At 46.2% G+C, this 24,569-nt stretch overlaps 1 protein-coding gene across 3 annotated transcripts in view; it reads right to left on the minus strand.

The window, feature by feature from the left end:
* The window catches only part of orc4 (origin recognition complex, subunit 4), a 104,642-nt gene that overhangs the window by 73,211 nt on the left and 6,862 nt on the right, over window positions 1-24,569 (minus strand). For all 3 annotated transcript variants that reach the window (XM_038789972.1, XM_038789973.1, XM_038789975.1), the window contains 2 exons: window positions 9,460-9,533; window positions 7,927-8,017 (listed from right to left, as the gene is read on the minus strand). In XM_038789972.1, the coding sequence (XP_038645900.1) occupies window positions 7,927-8,017; window positions 9,460-9,533 (165 nt within the window). Of the gene's footprint in view, window positions 1-7,926; window positions 8,018-9,459; window positions 9,534-24,569 lie in introns of those variants that run through there.

Raw genomic sequence — 24,569 nt, forward strand, 5'->3', positions numbered from 1 at the left:
TGATTCCACATCCTTGAAATAATATTCGTAGACTTGAAGCAACTGCTGTGTAGTAATAGAAATTCAGTACCAGAAACAAGTAAGAGCACTTGAGATTAATTAAAGAAAAGTGTTCTGCAGGAATGAACGGGTGACTTTCATCTTCATATCAATTGGACCAGTCAAATTAGGAAAGGTAGTCTGGAATACAAGTTTACTGAATGCTTTTGTGACAATTTCCTTGAGAAATATGTTGTTAAACCAACTAAGAATAAAGCTATTTAGATCTATTACTGTGCAATAAGGCAGGGTTAATTAGTAACGTTGCAGTAAAATATCTACTGGGGAATAGTGATCATAATGTAATTAAATTCCACGTTGTTTGAAAATCACACACTCTAATCACTAACAAAAATCTGAAACTTAAAATCCATTACATATAATTTGAAGAAAGCCGGATATGGCTGATTAGGTAAAAAGACTACGAGATATGGTGATAAATAAACAGTGGGAAATATTTACTAAAGAAACAAAGAAAAAAACCCATTCTATTCAAGAACAAAAAACTCAACAAGAAAGATCCATCCATGGCTTACTAAAGAGGGTAATATTAGTCTGCGAAGTGGCTTACAATGTTGCAAAAAAAAAGTATTACGTCTGAGGATTATGAGACGTGTGATGGAAAGCAAAAGGAGCATCAAAAAGATGATAAAAAGAGAAACAAAAATCAAATGAGAGTGATCTAGCCTGGAATATAAAAACGGCTTGTAGGATATTTTACAAATAAATAAAAAGGAAGAGAGTAGCTTGAGAAAACATTGATCCCTCCGATGCAGAGACAAAATAAATTATCATGGGGAATTGAAGAAACGACAGAGGCATTAAACAAATACTTTGTGTCCGTCTTCACAATGGAAATAGAAATACCAAAAATGGAAGCTAATAAATGTAAGGAATTTCAAGCAATTCATATCAGCAGGGAGAAGCTCTAAGGGCTAATATCCTGTTTCCCCAGGCCTATACGACACTTGTCATAGGAAGGAGTACAACAGAAATCAACCAGATTAATCCGTGGGAAGACTGGTTCGCCCTATGGGAGATTGAGGAAATCGCCCGTGAGAATTTAGAAGACTGAAAAAATTCTTACAGGGCCTGTGACAGAGGAAATGTGGACAGGATGCTTCCCTTGGCTGTGAGTCCAGAACCAGGGGGGACAGTTTCAGAATAAGGGGTCGGCTGTTAAGGCTGAGATAAGGAGGTGTGGAAACTGAATCACTGAGCATGTTAAAAGACATTAAACGATAGATTTAGAACAATATAAAAAAGTTACGGCACAGAAAGAGGCTATTCAGCCCCTTGTGTTAGCGCCAGCCAAAAAAAGAAACTAGCCGCTCATTTTAATGTTCCGTAGCCTTGCAGGTAACAACACTTCAGCAGCAGATCCAAATCCTTCAGCATTTCAGCCTCATCCACCAATCCAGGCAGTGAAGTCATGTCGACCACCACCTTTTGGGTGAAAAAGTTTTTTCCTTGTGTTGCCTCTAACACCCTATGGGGCAGCACGGTAGCACAGTAGTTAGCTCTGTTGCTTCACAGCGCCAGAGACCAGAGTCCAATTCCCTCTTTGGGTCACTGTCTGTGTGGAGTTTTCACGTTCTCCCCGTGTCTGCATGGGTTTCCTCCGGACGCTCAAGTTTCCTTCCACAAGTTCCGAAAGATGTGCTGTTAGGTAATTTGGACATTCTGAATTCTACCTCTGTGTAACTGAACAGGCGACTAGGGGCTTTTCACAATAACTTCATTGCAGTGTTAATGTAAGCCTACTTGTGACACTAATAAAAGATTATAATCCTTCTACCAGTCACCTTAAATCTATGCCTCCTGTTAATTGACCTCTCAGATGGGAGAAACAAGTCATTCCTGTCTACCCGATCAATTCTCTCAATTTTGTGCACTTCAATTAGGTCATCCCCTCAGCACCCAAGGAAAACAACCCGAGCTTGTCCAATCTTTCCTTACAGTTGCAATTTTCAAGCCCTCGCTGCATTCTTGTAAACCTCCTCTGCATTCTCTCCAGAGCAATTTTGTCCTTCTTGTAATGTGCTGATTAGAACTGTACATAAAACAATATCAGACTAACGTCACAGACTCTCGTGGTTGTGGCAAGGCTTGAACAACATAATGGGTTACAAAGCGAAGCTGAGCAGAATCTCCGGCAGAAGCGCACTTCTTCTCGATAAACTCAATGCATTCTATGCTCGGTTCGAGCAGGAAACCATAAAACCACTGTCAACTGCCCCAGCAGCTCCGGACAAAGCCATACCCACCGTCACAGCTTCAGAAGTCAAATCGGCCTTCTTGAAAGTGAACCCTCGGAAGGCAACGGGCCTTGACGGGGTCCCTCATCGCACACTCAAATCCTTTGCAGACCAGCTGGCAGATGTGTTCGCGGACATCTTCAAACTATCCCTACTCCATTCCGAGGTCGCCACCTGCTTCAAGAAGACTACCATCATACCGGTGCCAGAAAAGAACCAGGCAACATGCCTCAATGTCTACCGTCCGGAGGCCCTGACATCGATCGCAATGAAGTGCTTCGAGAGGTTGGTCATGAGGCACATCAACTCCATACTCCCAGAATGCCTAGGTCAACTGCAATTCAGATACCGCGGCAGGCGCCATCTCTCTGGCCCTAAACTCATCCCTGGAACATTCGACAACAAGGACTCCTGCAGCACACTCTTATTAATTGAATACAGCTCCGCCTTCAATACCATAATCTGTATTCTAACTATTCAGTAACTATTCAGTTCCTCTGCCATTTCTTTGTTTCCTATTATTACTTCTCCAGCCACATTTTCCATGGTCCAATCTCTATTTTAGCCTCTCTCTTACCTTTTATATATTGAAAAAATCTCTTCCGATCTTCCTTTATATTATTAGCTAGTTTGCACTCATACTTCATCTTCTCCCCCCTTATTGCTTTTTTAGTTGTCCTCTGCTCGCTTTTAAAGACTTCCCAATCCTCTGCTTTCCGACTAATCCTCGCCACTTTGTATGCTTTTTCTTTAGCCTTTATGCTGTCCTTGACATCCCTCGTCAGCCATGGATGACTTGTCCTCCCCTTAGCATGTTTCCTCCTCCTTGGGATGAATTTCTGTTGTGCCTTCCTAATAAACCCCCAAAACTCCTGCCATTGAAATGAAAATCGCTTATTGTCACAAGTAGGCTTCAAATGAAATTACTGTGAAAAGCCTCTAGTCGCCACATTCTAGCATCTGTTCGGGGAGGCTGGTACGGGAATTGAACCGTGCTGCTGGCCTGCCTTGGTCTGCTTTCAAAGCCAGCGATTTAGCTCTGTGCTAAACAGCCCCATTGCTGTTCCACTGTCTGCCCTGTTAGGCTCCTTTTCCAATCAACTCTGGCCAGCTCCTCCCTCATGCCTTTGTAGTCACCCTTATTTAATTGTAATACCGTTATATCTGATTGCAGCTTCTCACTCTCAAACTGCAGGGTAAATTCTATCATATTGTGGTCACTGCTCCCTAAGGTTTCCTTCACCTCAAGTGCCCTAATCAAGTCTGCCTCATTATACATCACCAAATCCAGATTTGCCTATTCCCTAGTAGGCTCTGTCACAAGCTGCTCCAAAAAAACATCTTAGACATTCCGTAAATTCCATTTCTTGGCTCCACTACCAACTTGGTGCCATAGCCTTTGAAGGAGAGCAAGGAGGCAAGTCCCTTTTTCATTGTCTTTTGGCTTGCTGGGGGGGGGTATGCCTGGAGCTCTGTGACTAGCTGGGATCAATGTGGTGGCAAGGATGTGGACTCGGGGTGCCTCGCTCAAGATTAGGATGCCATGGCTGAACCTCCCATTGTTTTTGCAAAAGACTAGCAAATTACCCTTAAGGTGTTACTTACAAGTTCCTGACTGTTTAAACTATTGACTGTTGCCAGTATCCACGAAATGCTCTGAGGTCTCCTGACCATGTAGATATCCATCTATCCCGCCCACCTGGAAACTCTCACGTATCAGCAGTCTAACGAAGGGGACGGGCTTGGCCATGCTCAATCGTCAGACCACCATGTGTTGGGACTCCTTAGATGCACAGCTCCACAGCAGAGAAACAGAGCTACCCTACACAAAGGCATATGCACTGATGGCTGCTGAAACCTCCCTGGCAACAGCCCCCTCTCAGAGTAACAGTCTCACTCGTGAGACTATCAGCCAACCCACTTGCATAGATCAGGTGAATTCTCCAGGCCCAGCCGGTCAACCACTGCCCATTGGTATCGCGTGGCGTGAGTGGATGCACCCCGGACCCACCCAGGAACCATGGGCTTGACTCTCCCAGTCCTGGGCCGGGCCGGAGAATCCCCGCGACCGGGCCACGCCGCCCTGAAGCCGGCACGAGATTCTCCGGCCCAGATAGGCCGTGAAAAAAAAAAACGAGCCTCACCGGCGCCAACCACACCTACTCGCAGTCGGTGGGATTTCTGCATGCAAGGGTCAGGTGGCAGCCTGTAGGGGGGGTCCTCCGATGCGGCCTGGCCCATGATCGGGGCCCACCGATCGGCGGGCCGGCCTCTCTGTCCCCCGGCCTCTTTTCCTACATGCCAGCGCCTGTACTCCTGCATGCTGAAGGAGGCCACCGCGCATTGGTGCTGGCACTACTGCGCATGCGCGGATCCCGTGGTGCCCAGTCTGCACTTGAATCGGCGGCTGGAGCTGCATGAACCGCTCCAGCACAGTGCTGGCCCCCTGTAGGGGCCAGAATTACTCCTGGTAGCGGCCCGTTCACGCCATCGTAAAACGCGATGGCGTTTACAACAGTTTGAACACTCTGCCGCGGGATGGGAGAATCCTGCCCCCTTTTCAACTCCCTGTCCAAATCGGTACGTCATACATGGTGGCCTGCTGCGTCCTGCACAACATGCTGGAAGACAGGGAAGATCGGCAAGCCTGATTGGACGAGGATGGTGTCGATGATGAGCCAGGCAAGGACCAGGAGTTGGCTCAACAGGCTGTGGAATGAGTCCTTCAGGGCCATTCAACCAGACAGAACCTGATCAGCTTTTGATTCGCCGACTAGGAGGCCAAAAGACTGGCAGCTCCATCACTATGGTCCCACCCTCAGTCCCTTCTGTCCCATTGGGCCCCCTCTCCCCCCCCCCCCCCCCCAACCCCTACTATCCCCTTTCACTCCTTCCCATGACCACTGCTCCCTCCCCCCACCCCTTCCCTCCAAGGGTTAACTCAGCATCACAGCAGTATGTTGGGCCTGTGGAGTTAGTATCAGCGGGTCTGGCCTGCGGCACAGAGGATAATGAAGACTCGCTGTGAGATGAGCTCTGATGCTCCTCACTGTGTGAAAAAGTCGGAGACCCGTGTTTAGGATAACATACCATTGTCTGCCCGGATGATTCCTCGTTGTGCAATGGGTATTCCTTCTCATGGGCCACATTATTTTGGGGGAGGGGGCAGGGGGAGATGGAACAAGCTTTGGGGTTATAGACGGAAGAGCTTTTGAGCCCTCTGGCCCCCATGGCCTATCACCTCTTTTGGGGGGAGGGGGGGGGCAGGGGTGCCTGCGGGACATCCAGAGGTCCAATGAGCCCTTAACCTCCTCCCCATCCCCACCACCCGTGCCCAAGCATTCCAAGACCCAGTCCCAACCCAATCTTCCCACCCATGAGACACAGATTGGATTGGTGGTGGGAAAGTGTTTTAATGGTGCATTTTGCATTTTTACAGATCGTGTCTCCTTTTCTCTGACCAGGGCAGCACAGTAGTTAGCACCATTGCTTCACAGCTCCAGGGTACCAGGTTCGATTCCTGACTTGGGTCACTATCTGTGTGGAGTCTGCACGTTCTCCCTGTGTCTGCGTGGGTTTTCTCAGGGTGCTCCAGTTTCCTCCCACAAGTCCCGAAAGACTTGCTGTTAGGTAATTTGGACATTCTGAATTCTCCCTCGGTGTACCCAAACAGGCGCCGGAATGTGGCGACTAGGGGCTTTTCACAGTAAGTGCCGTCTAGCTTCCTGATCTTCTGTGGCTTCCTGCTCCTTCTAAGCATGCCCCCAGATTGCACATCAGGAGTGAGGGTGGCCTGCTGCATGTCTCGCCCTCTTGGTGATACCATCCTTGGCAGCCATCCACCGGAGGCCTGGGCATGGGTCCTGTCTGCTGCCCATCAGATGCGCTGGTGTCAAGAGGTGGGGGGGGGGGGGGGGGGGGGGGGGGGGGGGCATGATTCAGAAGGCCTACAATGTTCCAGCGCCTCCCTTTCAGGAGGTCCAGCGGGTTCCGTGCCCCTTTCTTTAGCATGCTTCCGCCCGTCTTCCGACACACCCATTAAATTATGGCCCGCTTTAGCCTTGGGGATGCAGAAAGGACATAATGAGATACCAGCCGGCAGTTTTATGGGGTGGGTTTCTATCTGGTGACATGTGTGGACACGGCGCCTGGCCAAAGAGGGCAGTGCGTATGCTGGAGTTTCCTGGAGAGTGGGTTCGAGGGACATCCTGGTCGGTGGAGTGTTACTGCCAGGATGTACCCCTTTACTGGCATCATAGATTATCATAGAATTTACAGTGCAGAAGGCATACAAGGGGTTTGGGCTATTAATACAAACACTTGTTCTCATAAAGATTAACCACTGAACAAATTTTCCATTTAAGTGTTATGGATGGGAGAAAGGAACAACCAGAACTTATTTCCTTTCACCAACTGTCCATGAGCAGAAGGGGTTTTGAATTTTTCTTTCAAAAAGCAAACTGCACATTTTCCGAAACCAGCAGTTTATGTAAGGTTTCAAGGAGCAGACTATTGTTCAGCCTGGAGATCTGCTTATTGGTGTTTATTGGTTGGATGTTAGCAGCAGACTATGTGTTTCCCAGTTCTCAAAAGGAATAAAAAGATTTCAAAATGATTGCTCGAGTCATGTGCCTTCTTTCTCCACAATTTCAAAAGGGATGTTTACCCAGTGTGTGGAACTATCTTTCATTTCAGGACCGATGATGTCCCAACCACTAGCTTCTCAAAGATCCATATTGAGGGCCTTGCAACAGAATGTCATTGTCTCGGGAGACACACCCCTCAAGGGAGGCAAGTTTATTAAGATGCAAATTACATCCATTGTCCCCTTAATGGTCCCATTTTGAAATGGACCTGACCAGTCCTATGTGTGAGATGACCAGTCCTATGTGTGAGATGAATCTGTTAACAGCTCTGCAGGCATCTGCTAGTCTCCTAGTTTCATGATCATACTATATTTACAATTGGGGTAAGATTCCATGATGAGGAGAAGATAGAAATTGTTTTGCTCTTGTAACTCTAATTGGCAGTCTCCAAAAAACTAAGGGCCAATCCTGCGGTCATGTGACTTGTATCAGACATATTTTTTTGGTCAGCAGAAACCGCATTTCAAAAACAGCAAAAAAGTTTGATATAGAGTGTTGGATTTCTGTCCAGAGGTTATTGGCTATAGGGATTAAGCACTTGAAGGGCTATAAATGTAGTGAATGGGGCTTTATGAATGAGAGCCTATTTTTAAAAAACAGGGAAATTATCAACATCCTCTTGGAACTTTATTTATTCTCAGCACGGGTCATGAAGTCTGCCTATGGTAGATATTGGATGAGTTGATATGGAAATTGTAAGGGCAAAGGGTGGTGATTACAGGGCATGGAGAATTGGCACTAATTTGGCATTAGAGCTATAAAGGGCCTTGGGGGCTGGGTATTTGTTAGCATGGAGGGTACAAGGAATCATGGGACGGGTAGAGGGGAATAGTTTGGCATGGAGGGTTTGAGGGGCCATGGGGAGCATGACGGGGTCAGGGCTGGAGGATTGTTTCTTTTACAACCAGTCAGAGTGACCACGATTGTTTCACTCCAACCCCACTCCCCGACCCTTGATATAGCATTGTCACACAACAACATACCATAGTCTTTCCTGCTCCTCGGGGACCAACAATTAGGACAGAGTTGCTCTCCCCATGAACAGCTGTTTGTTTTAGAAGATCCATCAAATTTCTGGAAAACAGCAAAACAACACAGAATTAGACAGATTTTTGTTAGGCAAGGGAGTCAAGGGTTATGTGGGGTGGCAAGAGATAGGAAAGTGGAGCAGAGACCACAGCCATATCAGCTATGAACTTACTGAATAGTAGAGCAGGCTCGAAGGGCGAGATGGCCTACTGCTGTGTTCTTAACAAATCTAAAAATGTACATGAACTAGGAATATTCTGAATAGATGACAAAATCTTATGATATACCTGGTTTCCTTATCTGTGCGAATGTACTGCAAAATTCCATATTCTTATATGCTGCTGAATGCCTTTCAACATTTGTTTGAATACTTATATAAAACATTCAATGTGTGTTTCAAAATAGAAAAGCTGCTTGAAACTGTCTAATAAACACTTATTTTAATAAATTGTGGGGAACGTACTGAAATCTATGAGACAGAAACATTTTGAACTGATCAAGAATTAGCATTTATAATGGATGGTTATGTCTGCCTTTAATTCACTGACGTGATGGTGCAACAGAATTAAAATAGGAAAATGCTGGAAATACACAGGAATGCCATGTCCACGTTAGAGGCAGCAAAGAGGCATATAGGATACTTTCCTTTATTCGCTGAGACACAGAATCTAAGAGTGAGGAGGTTATTCTGGAATCGTATGAAATACGAGTTAGGCCACAGTAGAGTATTATGTACAGTTTTGGTTACTGGGATATAGGAAGGTTGCAATTACACTAGAGCGGGCATGTACATAGGAAATTTACAAAGATGCTGCCAGGAAGCAAAATGTAAGCTCTTAGGAAAGATTTGATAGGCTGGGCCTATTTTCTTTGGTGCAGAGAAGTCGAAGGGAGATTTAGTTGAGGTGCACAAAACTATGAGGGGACGAGGTGGAGTTGATAGGGAGGGCATATTTCTATTCGTGTGGAGAGGTCAATACCCAGAAGGTGTGGATTTAAAGTCAAGTGATCAGTGGAAGGAGTTGAGGGCAGATTTTTCACCCATCTATCACCACCTTAATAATTCACGCTTTTCAACACCAGCACACGACAGCTGTGGAACAAGCAATCTACAAGATGTATTGCAGCAACTTGCCATGTTTTCTTCAGCTGCACCTTCCAAAGTCTCAACCTCCACCGCCTAGCAGGGCAAGGGGAGCAGATGGGACCACACCACTTGAACGTTCCTCTCCATGGCACACGCCACCTTGACTTGGGAATATAATGCCATTTTTTTCCACTGTTGCGGGATCAAACTCCTTACTTAGCAGCACTGTGTGTGCACCTATGCCACAAAGACCTGAAATATTTCAAGGTTTTACACACTCCACCTTCTCAAGGGCAATTAGGGATAAGCAATAAATACTGGCTTTGCCAGTGATGCCTACACAAAAAAAGTATCAATGAAGAATACTACAATGCGGCTGATTCAGGCAAGTATCACTTACTTGTACTGAGCTTCTACTCCAAAAGGTTTGCCAGGGAGATGGTGGCAGAATCTTTCTCTTAATATCATTTGTACCTGTCAATCCAATGAGAAATGAGAAAGATTATTCTACTTATAACAAGCATTATATAAACTTACCTATGTTCTCAAAAGCAAAAACTATTTTTCTTTCATTTTCTCAGACATCTTCAGATACTGAAACAAGCCCTTGTACGAACGGGATATGGCGCTCAACTCATCGATCGACTTTTCCAATGCGCCACAGCACAAAACCACACCGGCTTCCTCAGAAGACAAACATGGGACACAACCGACAGAGTACACTTCGTCATCCAATACTTCCCCGGAGCGGAAAAACTACAACATCTTCCTCGCAGCTTTCAACACATCATCCATGATGACGGACACTCTGCCAAGGTCATCCTCACACCCCCACTACTTGCCTTCAAACAACCACGCAACCTCAAACAAACAATTGTTTACAGCAAACTACCCAGCCTTCAGAACAGCGACCACGACACCACACAACTCTGCCATGGCAATCTCTGCAAGACGTGCCAGCTCATCAACATGGGTACCACCATTACACGTGAGAACACCACCCACCAGGTACGTGGTACATACTCGTGCGACTCGACCAACGTTGTCCAACTCATACGCTGCAGGAAAGGATGTCCCGAAGCGTGGTATATTGGTGAGACCATGCAGACGCTGCGACAACGGATGAACGGACATCGCACAACAATTTCCAGGCAGGACTGTTCCCTTCCAGTCGGGGAACACTTTAGCAGTCAAGGGCATTCAGCCTCTGATCTTCGGGTAAGCATTCTCCAAGGTGGCCTTCAGGACACGCGACAACGCAGAATTGCCAAGCAAAAACTTATAGCCAAGTTCCGCAAACGAGTACGGCCTCAACCGGGACCTTGGGATTCATGTTGCATTGCATTCACTCCCCACCATCTGGCCTGGGTGTGCAAAATCCTACCAACTGTCCTGGCTCGAGACAATTCACAACTTTTTAATCTGCTCCATCTGGACCTGTAAAGACTTAATTACCTGCAAAGACTCGCATTCAAAGTATCGTCTTGCATTTTTAACTTTGCCTACATATGTTTCTGGAACCTACCTCTTCATTCACCTGAGGAAGGACCAGTGCTCCGAAAGCTAGTGTTTCAAAATAAACCTGTTGAACTTTCACCTGGTGTTGTAAGACTTCTTACTGCAGTCATAAAAAAGAGTGAAGTAATCATTCATTCATCCCAACCACCCACTTGATTACAGATAAAAGGCTAATAGACTAATGTTTTGATAGCATGGAGTGTAGTTAATTTGAGGGATTGTATTTAATTCAAGCTACGCAGCCTATGGAATTTAGTGGGATACAGGTGATGTAATTAATGGGAGGAGCCATGTCTGTCTGTAGTTTTGCAGTTTGTTGTAGGATTTTAAGTTGAACAACTGTTTTGCCAAATACCGTTAGATTGAGCAGACTGGATCTGCTCCTGAAAGTTTCAGATAGAGATCCTATCTCCACAGCTGAGCAAGTAATCTGTTTTGTTCAGTGGCATTTGAACTGCATTGGGTTGCTTCACTGAAATTGGTGACAGGCACAGATAGTAAGTTTAAGTTTTTCCCTTATATGTTAAGAACTGTTTAACTGAAAATTGTAAAGCTATTTCTTTGATGTTATTGTGGTTAATTCTGTATTCAAATTAAAGTTTGTTTTAACATAAAAGATACCTATTGGTCAGAGTCATCACTCCTGGGTGAAGTATCCTTTCCTCACAGTTTTACAAATTGGAAAATTGCTTGGGTTTCTCGACCAGTACCCTAACAAAAAAAGTGGCGTCTGGCCCAGTACCCTAACAACTTAAGCCTTCCGACCCTAAAGGTGCCTCTGGCTACTAAGCAACAGCTCATTATTTCTCAACTCATGTTTATTTTTCATGCTGTAAACACTTGGAAAACAGTTTGAGATCTACCCCCATGCATGCGAACACCTTTGTTTAAGATGAATCCAACTAGATGTTTATTGGTCTGTCACAAAAACACAATATTGAACCCACTTAAATATATACCTTATTTCTAATTTTTAACAAGACAAACATAGATCACTGAAAATTACCTTGGTCTTCCTTACACAGCACATAAACTGCAGATCCCTGCACGGTTAAATATCATTGCAAAAGTCATTGAAGAAATCGTAGGGAATTGACCAAAAAAACCCCCAATACACTCAGAAGATGGGGAAGCAGAAATCATGTGGCAATCCATGCAAGGTAAGCATTAACAGGCAAGAGTTGTCACATGTGAACAAGTCATTTCAATCCAGAATTTTGCTCCTTAGTCACGCAATTTCCTGGCTCGCCGGACCAGAGTCCTTAGCTATAGGTCACCAATGGTAAACCCACATGCATAACAATTACTAATGTTGGTTTTCAAAATCAGTTCAAAGTTTAACAGGTTTAAAAATAGTAAAAAATAGTAATAAGAATACTTAAAATTAATTTACTTTGGCAAATGCTCCAAAATAATCAAGCACAGGTAGAAGCTCCAGATCAATTATCTCCCAGCACTTTTTATTCGACCAAGATGATCAAAGGTTCCTTTCACGAGAGAGCTAAGTATACAAAGCTGGATTAGACTGCAAGTAGAATATTGTGTACAGTCTGAGAACTGTACCTTAGAAAGGATATAGTAGCTTTGAAATTAGTGCAGCAAAGATTCATCAGAGTGTTACTCGGTTTCCAAAGGTTAAATTGTGAAACTAGATTACATAAACTAGACTTGGATTAAATATGTTCAAGGATGAGACAGACAGATTTTTAATTAGTATGGGAATCAAGGGGTATGGGGTTAAGGCGGGAAAGGGAATTGAGGGCTATCATATTTGACCAGAATCACAGAATATTACAGTGCAGACGAGGTCCTTCGGCCCATCGAGTCTGCACTGACGCATGAAAGGCCCTGACCTGACCACCTAAATCACGTGCCAGCACTTGGTCCATAGCTTTGAATGTTATGGCATGCCAAGTACTCATCTATGTACTTTGTAAAGGATGGGAGGCATTCTGCCTCTACCACCCCTAGCGCATTCCAAACCGTCACCACTCTCTGGGTAAAAGGTTTTTCCTCAAATCCCCCCTAAACCTCCCACTCCTCACTTTGAAGTTGTGTCCCCTCATGGAGTGATGTGGAGGCTTTGGAGAGGATGCAGAGGAAGTTCACCAGGATGTTGCCTGGTCTGGAGGGTGTTAGCTATGTGGAGAGGCCGAATAGACTTGGACTATTTTCATTAGGAAGACGGAGGTTGAGGGGTGACCTGATAGAGGTCTACAGGATTATGAGGGGCATGGACAGAGTGGATGGGCAGGCACTCTTTCCCAGGGTGGAAGGTCAGTCACCAGGAAGCATAGATTTAAGGTCAATGGGGCAACGTTTAAAGGAGATGTGTGAGGCAGGTTTTTTTTTGTTTACGCAGAAGGTGGCGAGTGCCTGGAACACGGTGCCAGGGGAGATTGTGGAAACAGATACATTAACGGCGTTCAAAAGGCATCTTGAAAAACACATGGATAGGATGGGTATAGAGGGATAAGGCATAAGGAAATGCTGAGAATTTTGGCCAAGGTTGGTATCATGATTGGTATAGGAGGGCCGAAGGGTTTGTTCCTGTGCTGTATTGTTCTTTGTCACTGATCCTTCAACCAAGGGGAACAGCTGCTCCCTATCCACGCCCCTCCCAATCTTGTATATCTCAGTCAGGTCACCCCTCAGTCTTCTCTGCTCCACAGAAAACAACCCAAGCCTATCCAACCTCTCTTCATAACTTAATTGGTCCATCCTAGGCAACATTCTGGTGGATCTTCTCTCCACCCGCTCCAGTGCAATTACATCCTTCCTTTACTGTCGAGACCAGAATTGCAGTACTTCAAAATCAAATTCAAAATCCAGCCCTGGGCCCACCAAAGTTCTATACAGCTCCATCATGACTTCCCTACTTTAGTAATCTATGCCCTGATTGATAAAAGAGAGCATCCCATATGTCTTTTCCACCATCCTGTTAACCTGCCCTCTGCCTTCAGAGATCTATGGACAAACACACCAAGGTCCTTTTGTTCTTTGGAACTTCCCAGTGTTAGACATTCCATAGTATACCTCAGTGTTAAATTACTCCTTCCAAAGTGTATCACCTCACACTTTTCAGGGTTAAATTCCATCTGCCACTTATCCGCCCATTGATCATCCTGACGATATCTCCCTGAAACCCAAGACACTCAACCTTACTGACCAATCTTTGTGTCATCCGCAACTTACTGATCCCCGTCCCCCCAAAGTCATTTATGTCATTTATATAAATGACAAACAATAGGGGGCTCATCATGGAACCTTGTGCTACGCCACTGTTACTGGGTTCCAGACACTAAAGCAACCATCTGTCCTCACCCGCTGTCTCCTATCGCTAAGCCAATTATGAATCCATCTCATCAAATCACCTGTAACCCATGTGCATTTGCCTTCTGAATACATCTTCCATGTGGGACCTTGACAAAGGTTTTGCTGAAACCCATGTAAACTACATCAACTACACACTTAGTCACATGCTCAAAAAATGCAATCAAATTTGTTAGGCATGACATCCCTCTGACAAAGCCATGATCACTGATCACGATCAAAATATCACTGATCAAACCTTGCCTCTCCATAGAATCTCTCCTTCAGAATCTTCTCTACTAGTTCCACAACCACTGACATGAGGCTCACTGGTCTGTAGTTCCCTGGCTTGTCTGTACAACCTTTCTTAAATAGTGGGACCACATTAGCTGTTCTCCAGTCCTCTGGTACCTCCACCGTAGCCAGAGAGGAATAAAAAATTTGGGTCATGATCGAGCTGAACAACAGAGTAGACTCGATGGGCCGAATGACCGACTTCTGCTCCATTGTTTCTATGGTCTTCGGATTCCCTAAAATATACAACAAGGTTTTCATGATTTTGAAAGGCACTGATAGGGTAGATAGAGACAAACTTGTCCATTGGTGGGAGGGACAGGTGAGCAAAAGGGATTGTCTCTGATTTTTTAAGTTATTAGGAAACAAAGGGTGATTGGAGTAGAACCCACTGTCAAAACCAACTAATTGAGATCAAGGCTATTGAGGATGCGATGTCACAAGGGGACAGGTGCTGGATGGGTGATCTTTCCGATACTTGCTCCTCCATTTTCTAAATCATGTCCGTCCCTCACTCAAGATGACCACCGGGTACAGCCAGGCCTTACTCAAGAATGACCACTGGTAATCCCAGAAGGAACGGGCGACATTCAACCTGGAAGTGAGCCCACATCAATCTTGGGGATGAAGTTCAGCTGCAAACCCTTAGATAAACTATACATGTAGATCACCAAGCAATAGTAAACAACAGAAGCGAGGAAAATGTTGGAATCCTGTGTGAATTACTTGCTGTGTGCTTTGTGGGTTACCAGGACAAGACAACGAACCCACTCTGGAATCGGACTATGGACGATATGAGAACCTGCCTCGGTAACATGAGCCCTTTTTCCATTTATACAACCATGAACTTGGCTCCGTGCCTTCACGCGTGTTAATCAAGACTTGGTCTTCTGGTTGCTCACATCAAGTTTCTAAACTCCACCTATATCGTTACTCGACTCCTTGCAACATAACAAGGGATATGGAAACAACGTAGATGGAAGGAATTAGGCTAAAGATCAGCCATGATCTCACCGAACAGGCTCGAGGATCTGGATGGCTGACTCCTGTTCCCCAAGTTCCCGTCAGCTTCAAGGGTTGACCAAGGGTTGCTTTATGCAACTTTAACTTCTCAGCACAAAACTGTAAATTTGATCAACTGATATTCTGGAGCCACAAGTGTCAATGGTGTGGGTAATGGAAAAGCTCACATGGGTTGATAATGAAAACTCAAGAACACAAACACATATTGCTGGGACAGAGGCGAGTATGTTTTCTGATCCATGCACTGTTATATCAAGCAATGTCATATTTCACCTCAATACACAGTGTTCCCAAAACAATTAGTTCCACTAAATTCCTGTGACAGCTGATATTTCTAATGGTCCACCTTGATGGCAAACCAGATGGCAGAAGTTATTTGAGGTAAATTATCTCAGGCCCAGAACATCACGGCAGGAATTCTTCAACACAGTACCATCCGACCATCTCCAGCTGCCTCATCAAAGACCTTCCTGCATAATTTCAGAAGTGGGGATATTCACTGATGATTACACAACATTCAGCATCATCGCAACTCCTCAGATACTGAAGCAATCCATGTAGCGTAGCATGTCATGGACAATGTCCAGGCTTGGGCTGACAAATGACAATTTGTCCTTCATTTAACTAACTCTATGTACATTTTGTTACCCTCTGGATCTCTCCCCCCAGCACCCACACGCCACCCCGCATTGGCTTCAGCATCCTTCCTCTTCTCTTGTGCTTTCCCCACCTTCCTTGCGCCCCTCTCAGCCCATGCAGTCCTTTGGTTCCTCATCCTTTTTTTCCCCCCTAGCTTACTCCTCGTTGCTGGCCTCGAACAGGTTTTGGAACAGGCCGACGAACTTCCCCCAAGTATCCAGGAGGCCTTCCTCTGACCATCGGATGGCATATTTAATCTTCTCCAGGTGGAGAAATTCTGAGAGGTCAGCGAGCCAGTCTGCAGCTTTGGGTGGTGCTGCCGAATGCCAGCTGAGTAGGATTCTCCGGCGTGCGATTAGGGAAGCAAAAACAAGGATATTGGCCCCCCCTTCCCCATGTGTAACTCTGGCTGCTCCGATACCCCGAAGATTGCCACTATTGGGCATGGCTTCACCCTCACCCCCACAACCTTGCACATTGCCTCAGAGAAGGCTGTCCAGAACCCAGCAAGCTTGGGGAAATCCCAAAACATGTGGGTGTGGTTGGCCAGGCCCTCTGGCACCACTCACATTTCTGTTCCACCTCCGGAAGAACCTGTTCATTCGGGTTCTGGTCAGGCGTGCTTTGTGCACCACTTTGAGCTGCATTCGGCTTAGCCTTACGCAGGTGGAGTTCGCCCTGCTCAGCGCTTTGCTCCAGAGACCCCATCCTACCTCTGTCCCCAGTTCGTCCTCCCATTCCCATACCAGCCTCCCACAACAGGCGTCGGAATGTGGCGACTGGGGGCTTTTCACAGTAACTTAATTTGAAGCCTAATTGTGACAATAAGCGATTTTCATTTCATTTTTGTCTGGTCTCGTCCAATGTTCGAGCTCTGTCCAGTAGCTGTTCGTATACTTTCCCACACAGCCCCCACTTCTCGCTGATTGTGCCTATCAGGTCCTCTAGTAGTGTGTTTTCTGGGGCCCCGGTGTACCTTACTGTCTCTTTGTGGAGGAAATGTTTTATTTGGAGGTCTCAATTGCTGTCCTTTTGCTAGTTTCCACTTCCTCGTCAGTTCATCCAGTGTCGCCAATCTGTGCCCGACGTAGAAGTCCCCGACCGTCAGTGTGCCCCCATCCTGCCTCCATCTTTTGAACGTGGTATCTAGCATAGCTAGGGGATAAACTGTGATTGCCGCAGATGGAGGCCATGGGGAGACATTTTGGTTATCCCGGAGTGCTGTCTCAACTGGGCCCACATTCTCAGCATGGCCGCTGCAACTGGACTCGTTGTGTACCTTGTTGAGGAGGGTAGGAGTGCTGCTGTGGCCAGGGCCCGGAGGGTCATTCCTTTACAGGATGCCTCCTCCATTTGTACCCAATCTGTGTCGGATTTTTGGACCCATTCCCTTGCTTTTTCTGCTGTTGCTGTCCAGTGGGAGTATTGTAGGTTCGGTAGAGCCAGGCCCCCTCTGACTTTTCCTCTTTGCAGTGTCAGGTTCTTACCGCCCCCACACAAAACACCATGATTACACTGTCTATGTTTTGGAAAAAGGCCTTGGGGATGAAGATTGGGATGGATCTAAATAGGAAGAGGAACCTTGGCAGTACGTTCATCTTGATCGTCTGCACTCTCCCTGCCACGGAGAGTGGGAGTGAGCCCCACCGTTCAAGGTCTTTTCTTACTTCCTCCACCAGGCTGGTCAGGTTCCACTTGTAGATCTGTGTCCAGTCTTTGGCTACTCAGAGCCGCAGGTAACTGAATCTGTTCTGGGCCGTTTTAAACGGGAGCTCCTTCAGCTCTGTCCCTCCCCCTTTTGGGTTCACTGGGAATGCCTCGCTTTTGCCTAGGTTAAGTTGTTACCTGAGAAGGTGCCAAACTCTTTCAGTATTTGCAGTATTGCCTTCAGTCCCTCCTGTGGCTTCGAGACATAGAGGAGCAGGTCATCTGCATAGAGTGAGACTCTGTGCTCTCTCTCCTCTCCAGATTCCCTTCCAACTTTTTGCGTCCCGTCCCGCAGGGCTATCACCAGGGGTCCGATCCTAGCGCGAACAAGAGTAGGGACAAGGGGCAGCCCTGTCTTGTTCCTCTCTGTAGCTGGAAGGATTCAGAGCTGGTGGTGTTAGTTCGGACACTCGCTTTGGGAGTGTTGGACAGGAGCCTCACCCAGGCGGTGAATCCCGCTCCTAGCCCAAACCGACCACATTATATGGATGTGAGTTTGAAGACAGGCCGGGCCCAGCGCCCCACGTGGAGGCTGGACACGGACCTCCTGGCCAACAAGGCAATCTGCCAAAAAATATCGCGGGCCATAGGCGATTACGTTAGTAACAACCATAACGGGGAGGTCTCACCCTCCACGTTTTGGGAGGCATTGAAGGCCGTGATTAGAGGAGAGATCATAGCCCACAAGGCAAGCAGAGATAGGGGAGAGAGGGTGGCCGGGCAACAGCTAGGGGACTCCATTCTGTCAATGTCGGGGATTTCCACCATGGTCTTCTTTATGAATTCTGTGCCGTCCCAGTTGGCAGCGTACACATTTACCAGTACAACCGGTGCCCCTTCCAGGACTCCGCTGACCATGACGTACTGTCCCCCTGGGTCCGTGACTGTCTTGGTTTCCGTAAACCTTGTCCTTTTGCTAATTAATATTGCTATCCCCCCCCCCCCTTAGCCCTTGTCCCGTAGCATGGGTGGTACGTCTGTCCCACCCAGCCCTTCCTTACCAGCAGTCAGTCCTTCTCCCTCAGGTGCGTCTCTTGTAGGTAGATTATATCTGCTTTCAGGCTTCTTAGGTGGGCAAAGGCTCTGGATCTTTTCACCGGGCCGTTGAGTCCCCTTACATTCCAGATAACAATCCTGGTGGGGGGTTTCTGACTCAGGTCCTGCGGGATCACCGATACTTACCTGGTGGACACGCCCCTGTACTCCGGGGTTTCCCTTTGCTAGGGGGCCGTCCAAAATGGCCAAGGTTGCCGCTCTCTCTCAGGCCCCTGCGCTCCGGGGTTTCCCACTGTTCAGGGGGAACCCAATGTGGCCGCCAACTGTGTGTACGCCACGTGGGTGCGCCAGCGAGATACATACTGTGGCTACAAGAGCAGGTCAGATACTGGGAATGCTGTGGCGAGTAACCCATCTCTTGACTCCCCAATGCCTGTCCACCACCTACAAGACACAAGTCGGGAGTGTGATAGAATACTGCCCACTTGCCTGGATGAGTGCAGCTTCAACAAAAAAACATTCCCTCCCTCCACTGCAAACGTACACTGGCAGCGTGTACAATATGCAAGATGCACTGCAGTAGGCTCCTATAACTGCACCTCCAAACCAGTAACCTCTACTCCCTAGAAGAACAAGGGCAGCAGATGTATTGCACATCACCACCTGCAAGTTGTGTCTCCAAACCCCTGACTTGGCACAATACCATTATCATTCCTTTACTGTTACCAGGTCAAGATCCTGGAACTCCCTCCCTAAAAGCAGTTCAAGGATCACTGAATTTACAGTGTGGAAGGAGGCCATTCAGCCCATCGAGTCAACACCGGCTCTTGGAGAGAGCACCCTACTTAAGCCCACGCCTCCACCCTATTCCAACAACCCACCTAACCTTTTGGACACTAAGAGACAATTTAGCATGGCCAATCCACCTAACCTGCACTTCTTTGGAACGTTGGAGGAAACTGGAACACCTGGAAGAAACCCACGCAGACACGGGGAGAAAGTGCAAAGTCACCAGAGGCCTGGATTGAACCCTGTTCCCTGGAGCTGTGAGGCGGCAGTGCTAACAACTGTGCCACTGTGCCGCCCCATTTTAGAAAAGAAGGCAGCTCACCACCATTTTCGCCAAGGGTAATGCCGGATGAGCAATAAATGCTGGCATAGCCAGCGTTGTCCACATCCTGTGAGTGAATTAAAAAAATATAGCGGCAAATTAAAGCTCCTCAGAAAAAAAATGGACATTAGTTTCTAAACATCCCTTCACAATGTTGTTAAGATATCAGGATTCCTACTAATAATGCAATGGGACCAGCAGATAGTTGCACAGGAGGTCATTCTGACCCATGCTCATTGCCCTACTGGCTAATTTCCCAAATCATATTGATTGACACTTAATTCAGCGGCAAGACAAAATGTGAGGAAAGTGCTGCAGGAAAAAGACAGCTGAGCTGAGTGAGCAGATAGGACTGTGAAGTGATCCATTTTAAGTGAATGGAAACTGCAGAAATGTACCCGAAAAGGCAAAAAGCAAGAAATCTTTAAAGGTGTATGAATTTGCACAACTAAAAGGTGGAATTGAAAATAGGGACGTTCACGAAAGAAAATGAAATGAGATTTTGAGTTTTACATGAATACAAGAGCAAAGTGTTTTGGAATTTGTAGGAGACAGTAACTGGGACAGAATTGGAGTATCACATAATTCGTCACATTCCAATATAGGAAGGATATTAAAGCCATAGAAAGAATACAGTGCCATCTTCACTAGAACACCAGAAATAACAGTTCGTATTAAAAAACTATCCCAATATTTTGAGTATTCTGTTTACTGAACAGAAAAGATTGGTGGTGGCGGGGCTTGGTGGGGGGGAATATGTTAGATTAATTGGAGCTCTTTACGGTGGACACAAAATAGCTTCCCATTCGTGAGAAAAAGCCCAACTGTGCATAAAATAACCTACCTACACGCATATATCTTCCATCAGGCAAGAAATTCAAAAGTCTGAGAACACGCACTAACAGATTCAAAACAGCTTCTTCCCCGCTGTTACCACACTCCTAAACCACCCTCTTATGAACTGAACTAATCTCTCCACACATCTTCTCTACTGAATAATAATAATCTTTATTATTGTCACCAATAGGCTTACATTAACACTCCAATGAAGTTACTGTGAAAATCCCCGAGTCGCCACACTCCGGCACCTGTTCGGGTAGACAGAGGGAGAATTCAGAATGTCCAATCACCTAACAATTCGTCTTTCGTGACTTGTGGGAGGAAACCAGAGCACCCGGAGGAAACGCACGCAGACACGGGGAAAACGTGCAGAATCGGTACAGACTGTGACCCAAGTCTCCACAGTGGAAGATACGAGTGGGATTCCAGAGCTCCAGAAGAATCAGGGGGCAGAGGTGAGTGCAGTGGCCATCACTAAGGAGAAGGTTCTTGGGAAACTGAAAGATCTGAAGGTGGATAAATCACTTTCTCCGGATGGACTACACCCCGAGGTTCTAAAAGAGACAGCTGAGAAGATTGTGGAGGCATTGGTGGTGACCTTTCAGGAATCACTGGAGGCAGAAAGGGTCCCAGAGGGCTGGAAGAGGCGAATGAAACACCGCTGTTTCAGAAGGGAGGCAGAAGACGGGGCATTATAGGCCGGTTAGCCTGACTTTGGTCATTGGTAAGATTTTTGAGTCCATTATTAAAGATGAGATCGTGGAATACTTGGAAGTGCATGTTAAAATAGGACTGAGTCAGCACGGCTTAGTCAAGGGGCGGTCATGTCTGATAAATCTGTTAGAGTTCTTTAAGGAAGTTAGACAAAGGAGAACCAGTGGACGTGATTTATTTTGATTTCCAGATGGCCTTTGACAAGATGCCGCAGAGGAGACTGTTAAATACGTTAAGAGCCCATGGTGTTAAGGATAAGACCCTGGCATGGATAGAGGATTGGCTGACTGGCAGACGGCAGAAAATGGGGATAAAGGAGTCTTTTTCGGGATGGCAGCCGGTGACTAGTGGTGTGCCTCAGTGGTCTGTGCTGAGACCACAACTTTTCACAATATACATTAATGATCTGGAAGAAGGAACTGAAGACACTGTTGCGAAATTTGCAGATTAACAAGGAACTGTAATGGGGCAGGTATTATTGAGGAAGCAGGTGGGCTGCAGAAGGACTTGAACAGACGAGGAGAGTGGGAAAAGTGGCAGATGGAATACAATGTGGAAAAATGTGAGGTTATTGGAAGGCGGAATGGGGGCATACACTATTTTCTAAATGGGGAGATGCTTAGGAAATCAGAAGCACAAAAGGACATGGGACTCCTTGTTCACGATTCTCTTAAGGTTAACGTGCAGGTTCAGTCGGCAGTTAGGAATGCAAATGCAATGTTAGCATTCATGTTGAGAGAGCGAGAATACAAGACCAAGGATGTACTTCTGAGGCTATATAAGGCTCTGGTCAGACCCCATTTGGAGTATTGTGAGCAGTTTTGGGTCCCGTATCTACGAATGTGGAAAGGGTCCATAGGAGGTTCACAAGAATGATCCCTGGAATGAAGAGCTCATCGTATGAGGAACGGTTGAGTGGATCAGGGGTTATGGGGTGAAGGCAGCAGAATGGGGATGAGAAAAATATCAGCCATGATTGAATGGCGGAGTAGACTCGATGGGCCGACTGGCCTAATTCTGCTCCTGTGACTTATGGTCTGAGCCGGGAATAGAACCCGGGACATCACTCCATACTTAACTTCATTAACAATATCTGCTAAATGTCTGCCGATATCCTCCTGACGTCCACTACTTAGTATGTTTCCAAGTTTTTATATGCTCTGCAAACTTCAAAATTGTACTCCTTGTCCCCCAAGACCAGATTATTTCCATACCCAAAAGAAAAGTCCTGATATTGCTCCAAATGACTGCATTGTAGACTTTTGTTCCTGACAGAAAAAAGATCCGTCCATCACTACTTGCTATCTCCTATCCCTTCACCAATTCTGTATCCAAGTTCCCACCATGTGCTTCGTTACTTCAAAAGAAATCAATCGGATTAGTCAGACAATTTGCCACAAAGAAGTCTGTGCTGGCTGACTATTATTAATTCAAGCTTCTCAGAGTGAGAAGTCTCCTGGATAATGATCTCTGGTAGTTTTCCTACATCTGACAATAAACTGATTGGCCTACAGTTATTATTATGGTTATCATTTTTTGGTTTTTGAACAGCTACTTATTTTTTTATGATCAGCTCAACTCACAAAGGCATTTATTCTCAAAGGAACATATCACTGCAGCCAATCCAATGCCATGTCTCCTCTATTGTGAGTAGGGAAATATATTGTGAATATTTTTCATAGCGTTTTAATAACACTTCCTTTTCAGTCCATCACATGTCCATTTGCTAATCTTCACACTCAATAGATCACTTGCTTCAAAAACTCTTGCTCCAACATCACTAACTAATGAGCTAATTGATGCCAATCACTAACACATAACACTATCTCTGGACTGAAGATTTTGTCTTGCACTTAATGCTTTGTGTCAGTGCAGAATGCTACTCCTACTGGTAAACATTTAAGTGTTGTTAATACATTGCTCAGGCTCATAAGTATGCACATCCCATGTTAACATCATTTATTGGACTTCTTAAACAACTAGCCTTGGATTTCAGTTTTCCCACTAGGACGGTTCAGGATTAGGAAAGAAAGAACACAAATGGAAAACGCAGTACTTACCTGGATGAGTTGCCTTAAATCAAAATCAAGCAATACATAGAACATATAGTGCAGAAAGAGGCCATTCGGCCCATCAAATCTACGCAGACTCACTTAAGCCCTCACTTCCACCCTATCCCTGTAACCCAATTGCCCCTCCTAACCTACCCTTTTTGGTCACTAAGGGCAATTTATCATGGCCAATCCACCTAACCTGCACGTTTTTGGACTGTGGGAGGAAACCGGAGAACCCGGAGGAAACCCACGCAGACATGGGGAGAATGTGCAGACTCTGCACAGACAGTGACCCAGCGGGGAATCGAACCTGGGACCCTGGCGCTGTGAAGCCACAGTGCTATCCACTTGTGCTACCGTGCTGCCCTTTGCAAGATTATTCCATTTGTTCAAAATGAACTGCCGCTTCCCCAAATCAAACTATCAGGTAGAAACTTGGTTCATCTAACAATCACCTCAAGTCAAAAGATCACAGACTCAAGACCAATTCTTGAGTTGACATAATCTCGGTTGAAATTTTGGAAGTACATCTAGCAGCTGAGTCGTTAAACCAAGCCTGTCTGCCTATTTAGGTAAACGTAAAAGATCCCATTGCACCACACAAATAAGAACCAGCAAGTTCTCCCATGTCATGATCAACGTTTATCATCCAATGGGCAGCACGGTAGCTCAAGTGGGTAGCACTGTGGCTTCACAGCGCCAGGGTCCCAGGTTCAATTCCCCACTGGGTCACTGTCTGTGCAGAGTATGCATGTTCTCCCAGTGTCCGCGTGGGTTTCCTCCGGGTGCTCCGGTTTCCTCCCACAGTCCAAAGATGTGCAGGTTAGGTGGATTGGCCATGATAAATTGCTCTTAGTGACCAAAAAAGGTTAGGAGGGGTTATTGGGTTACGGGGATAGGGCGGACGCGAGGGCTTAAGCGGGTCGGTGCAGACTCGATGGTCGAATGGCCTCCTTCTGCACTGTATGCTCTATGTTCAACCAACATTTTCTCTATGCAAGCCAACTACAGTAGTCCCCCGTTATACCGCGCTCCACAATACCGCGGTTCGCGATATACCGCGGGGGGGGATTATGGACCCCAACTGTCAGTTGTGTCAATTTCAGCGGCCGGCTGATTATTTCAGTGAGAGCAGCTTCCCTCTCCGGATCAAAGTGAGCCGGCCGCTGAAATTGACACTGCCCGCTGCTCTCTCCCTCCAATCAGAAACATTAAAACTTAAAAGTTGGATTGGAGGGAGAGAGCAGCCGGCAGTGTCAATTTGATCCGGAGAGGGAAGCTGCTCTCACTGAAATAATCAGC

The sequence above is a fragment of the Scyliorhinus canicula genome, chromosome 2 (assembly GCF_902713615.1).
Source record: "Scyliorhinus canicula chromosome 2, sScyCan1.1, whole genome shotgun sequence".
NCBI classification, from domain to species: Eukaryota; Metazoa; Chordata; class Chondrichthyes; order Carcharhiniformes; family Scyliorhinidae; genus Scyliorhinus; species Scyliorhinus canicula.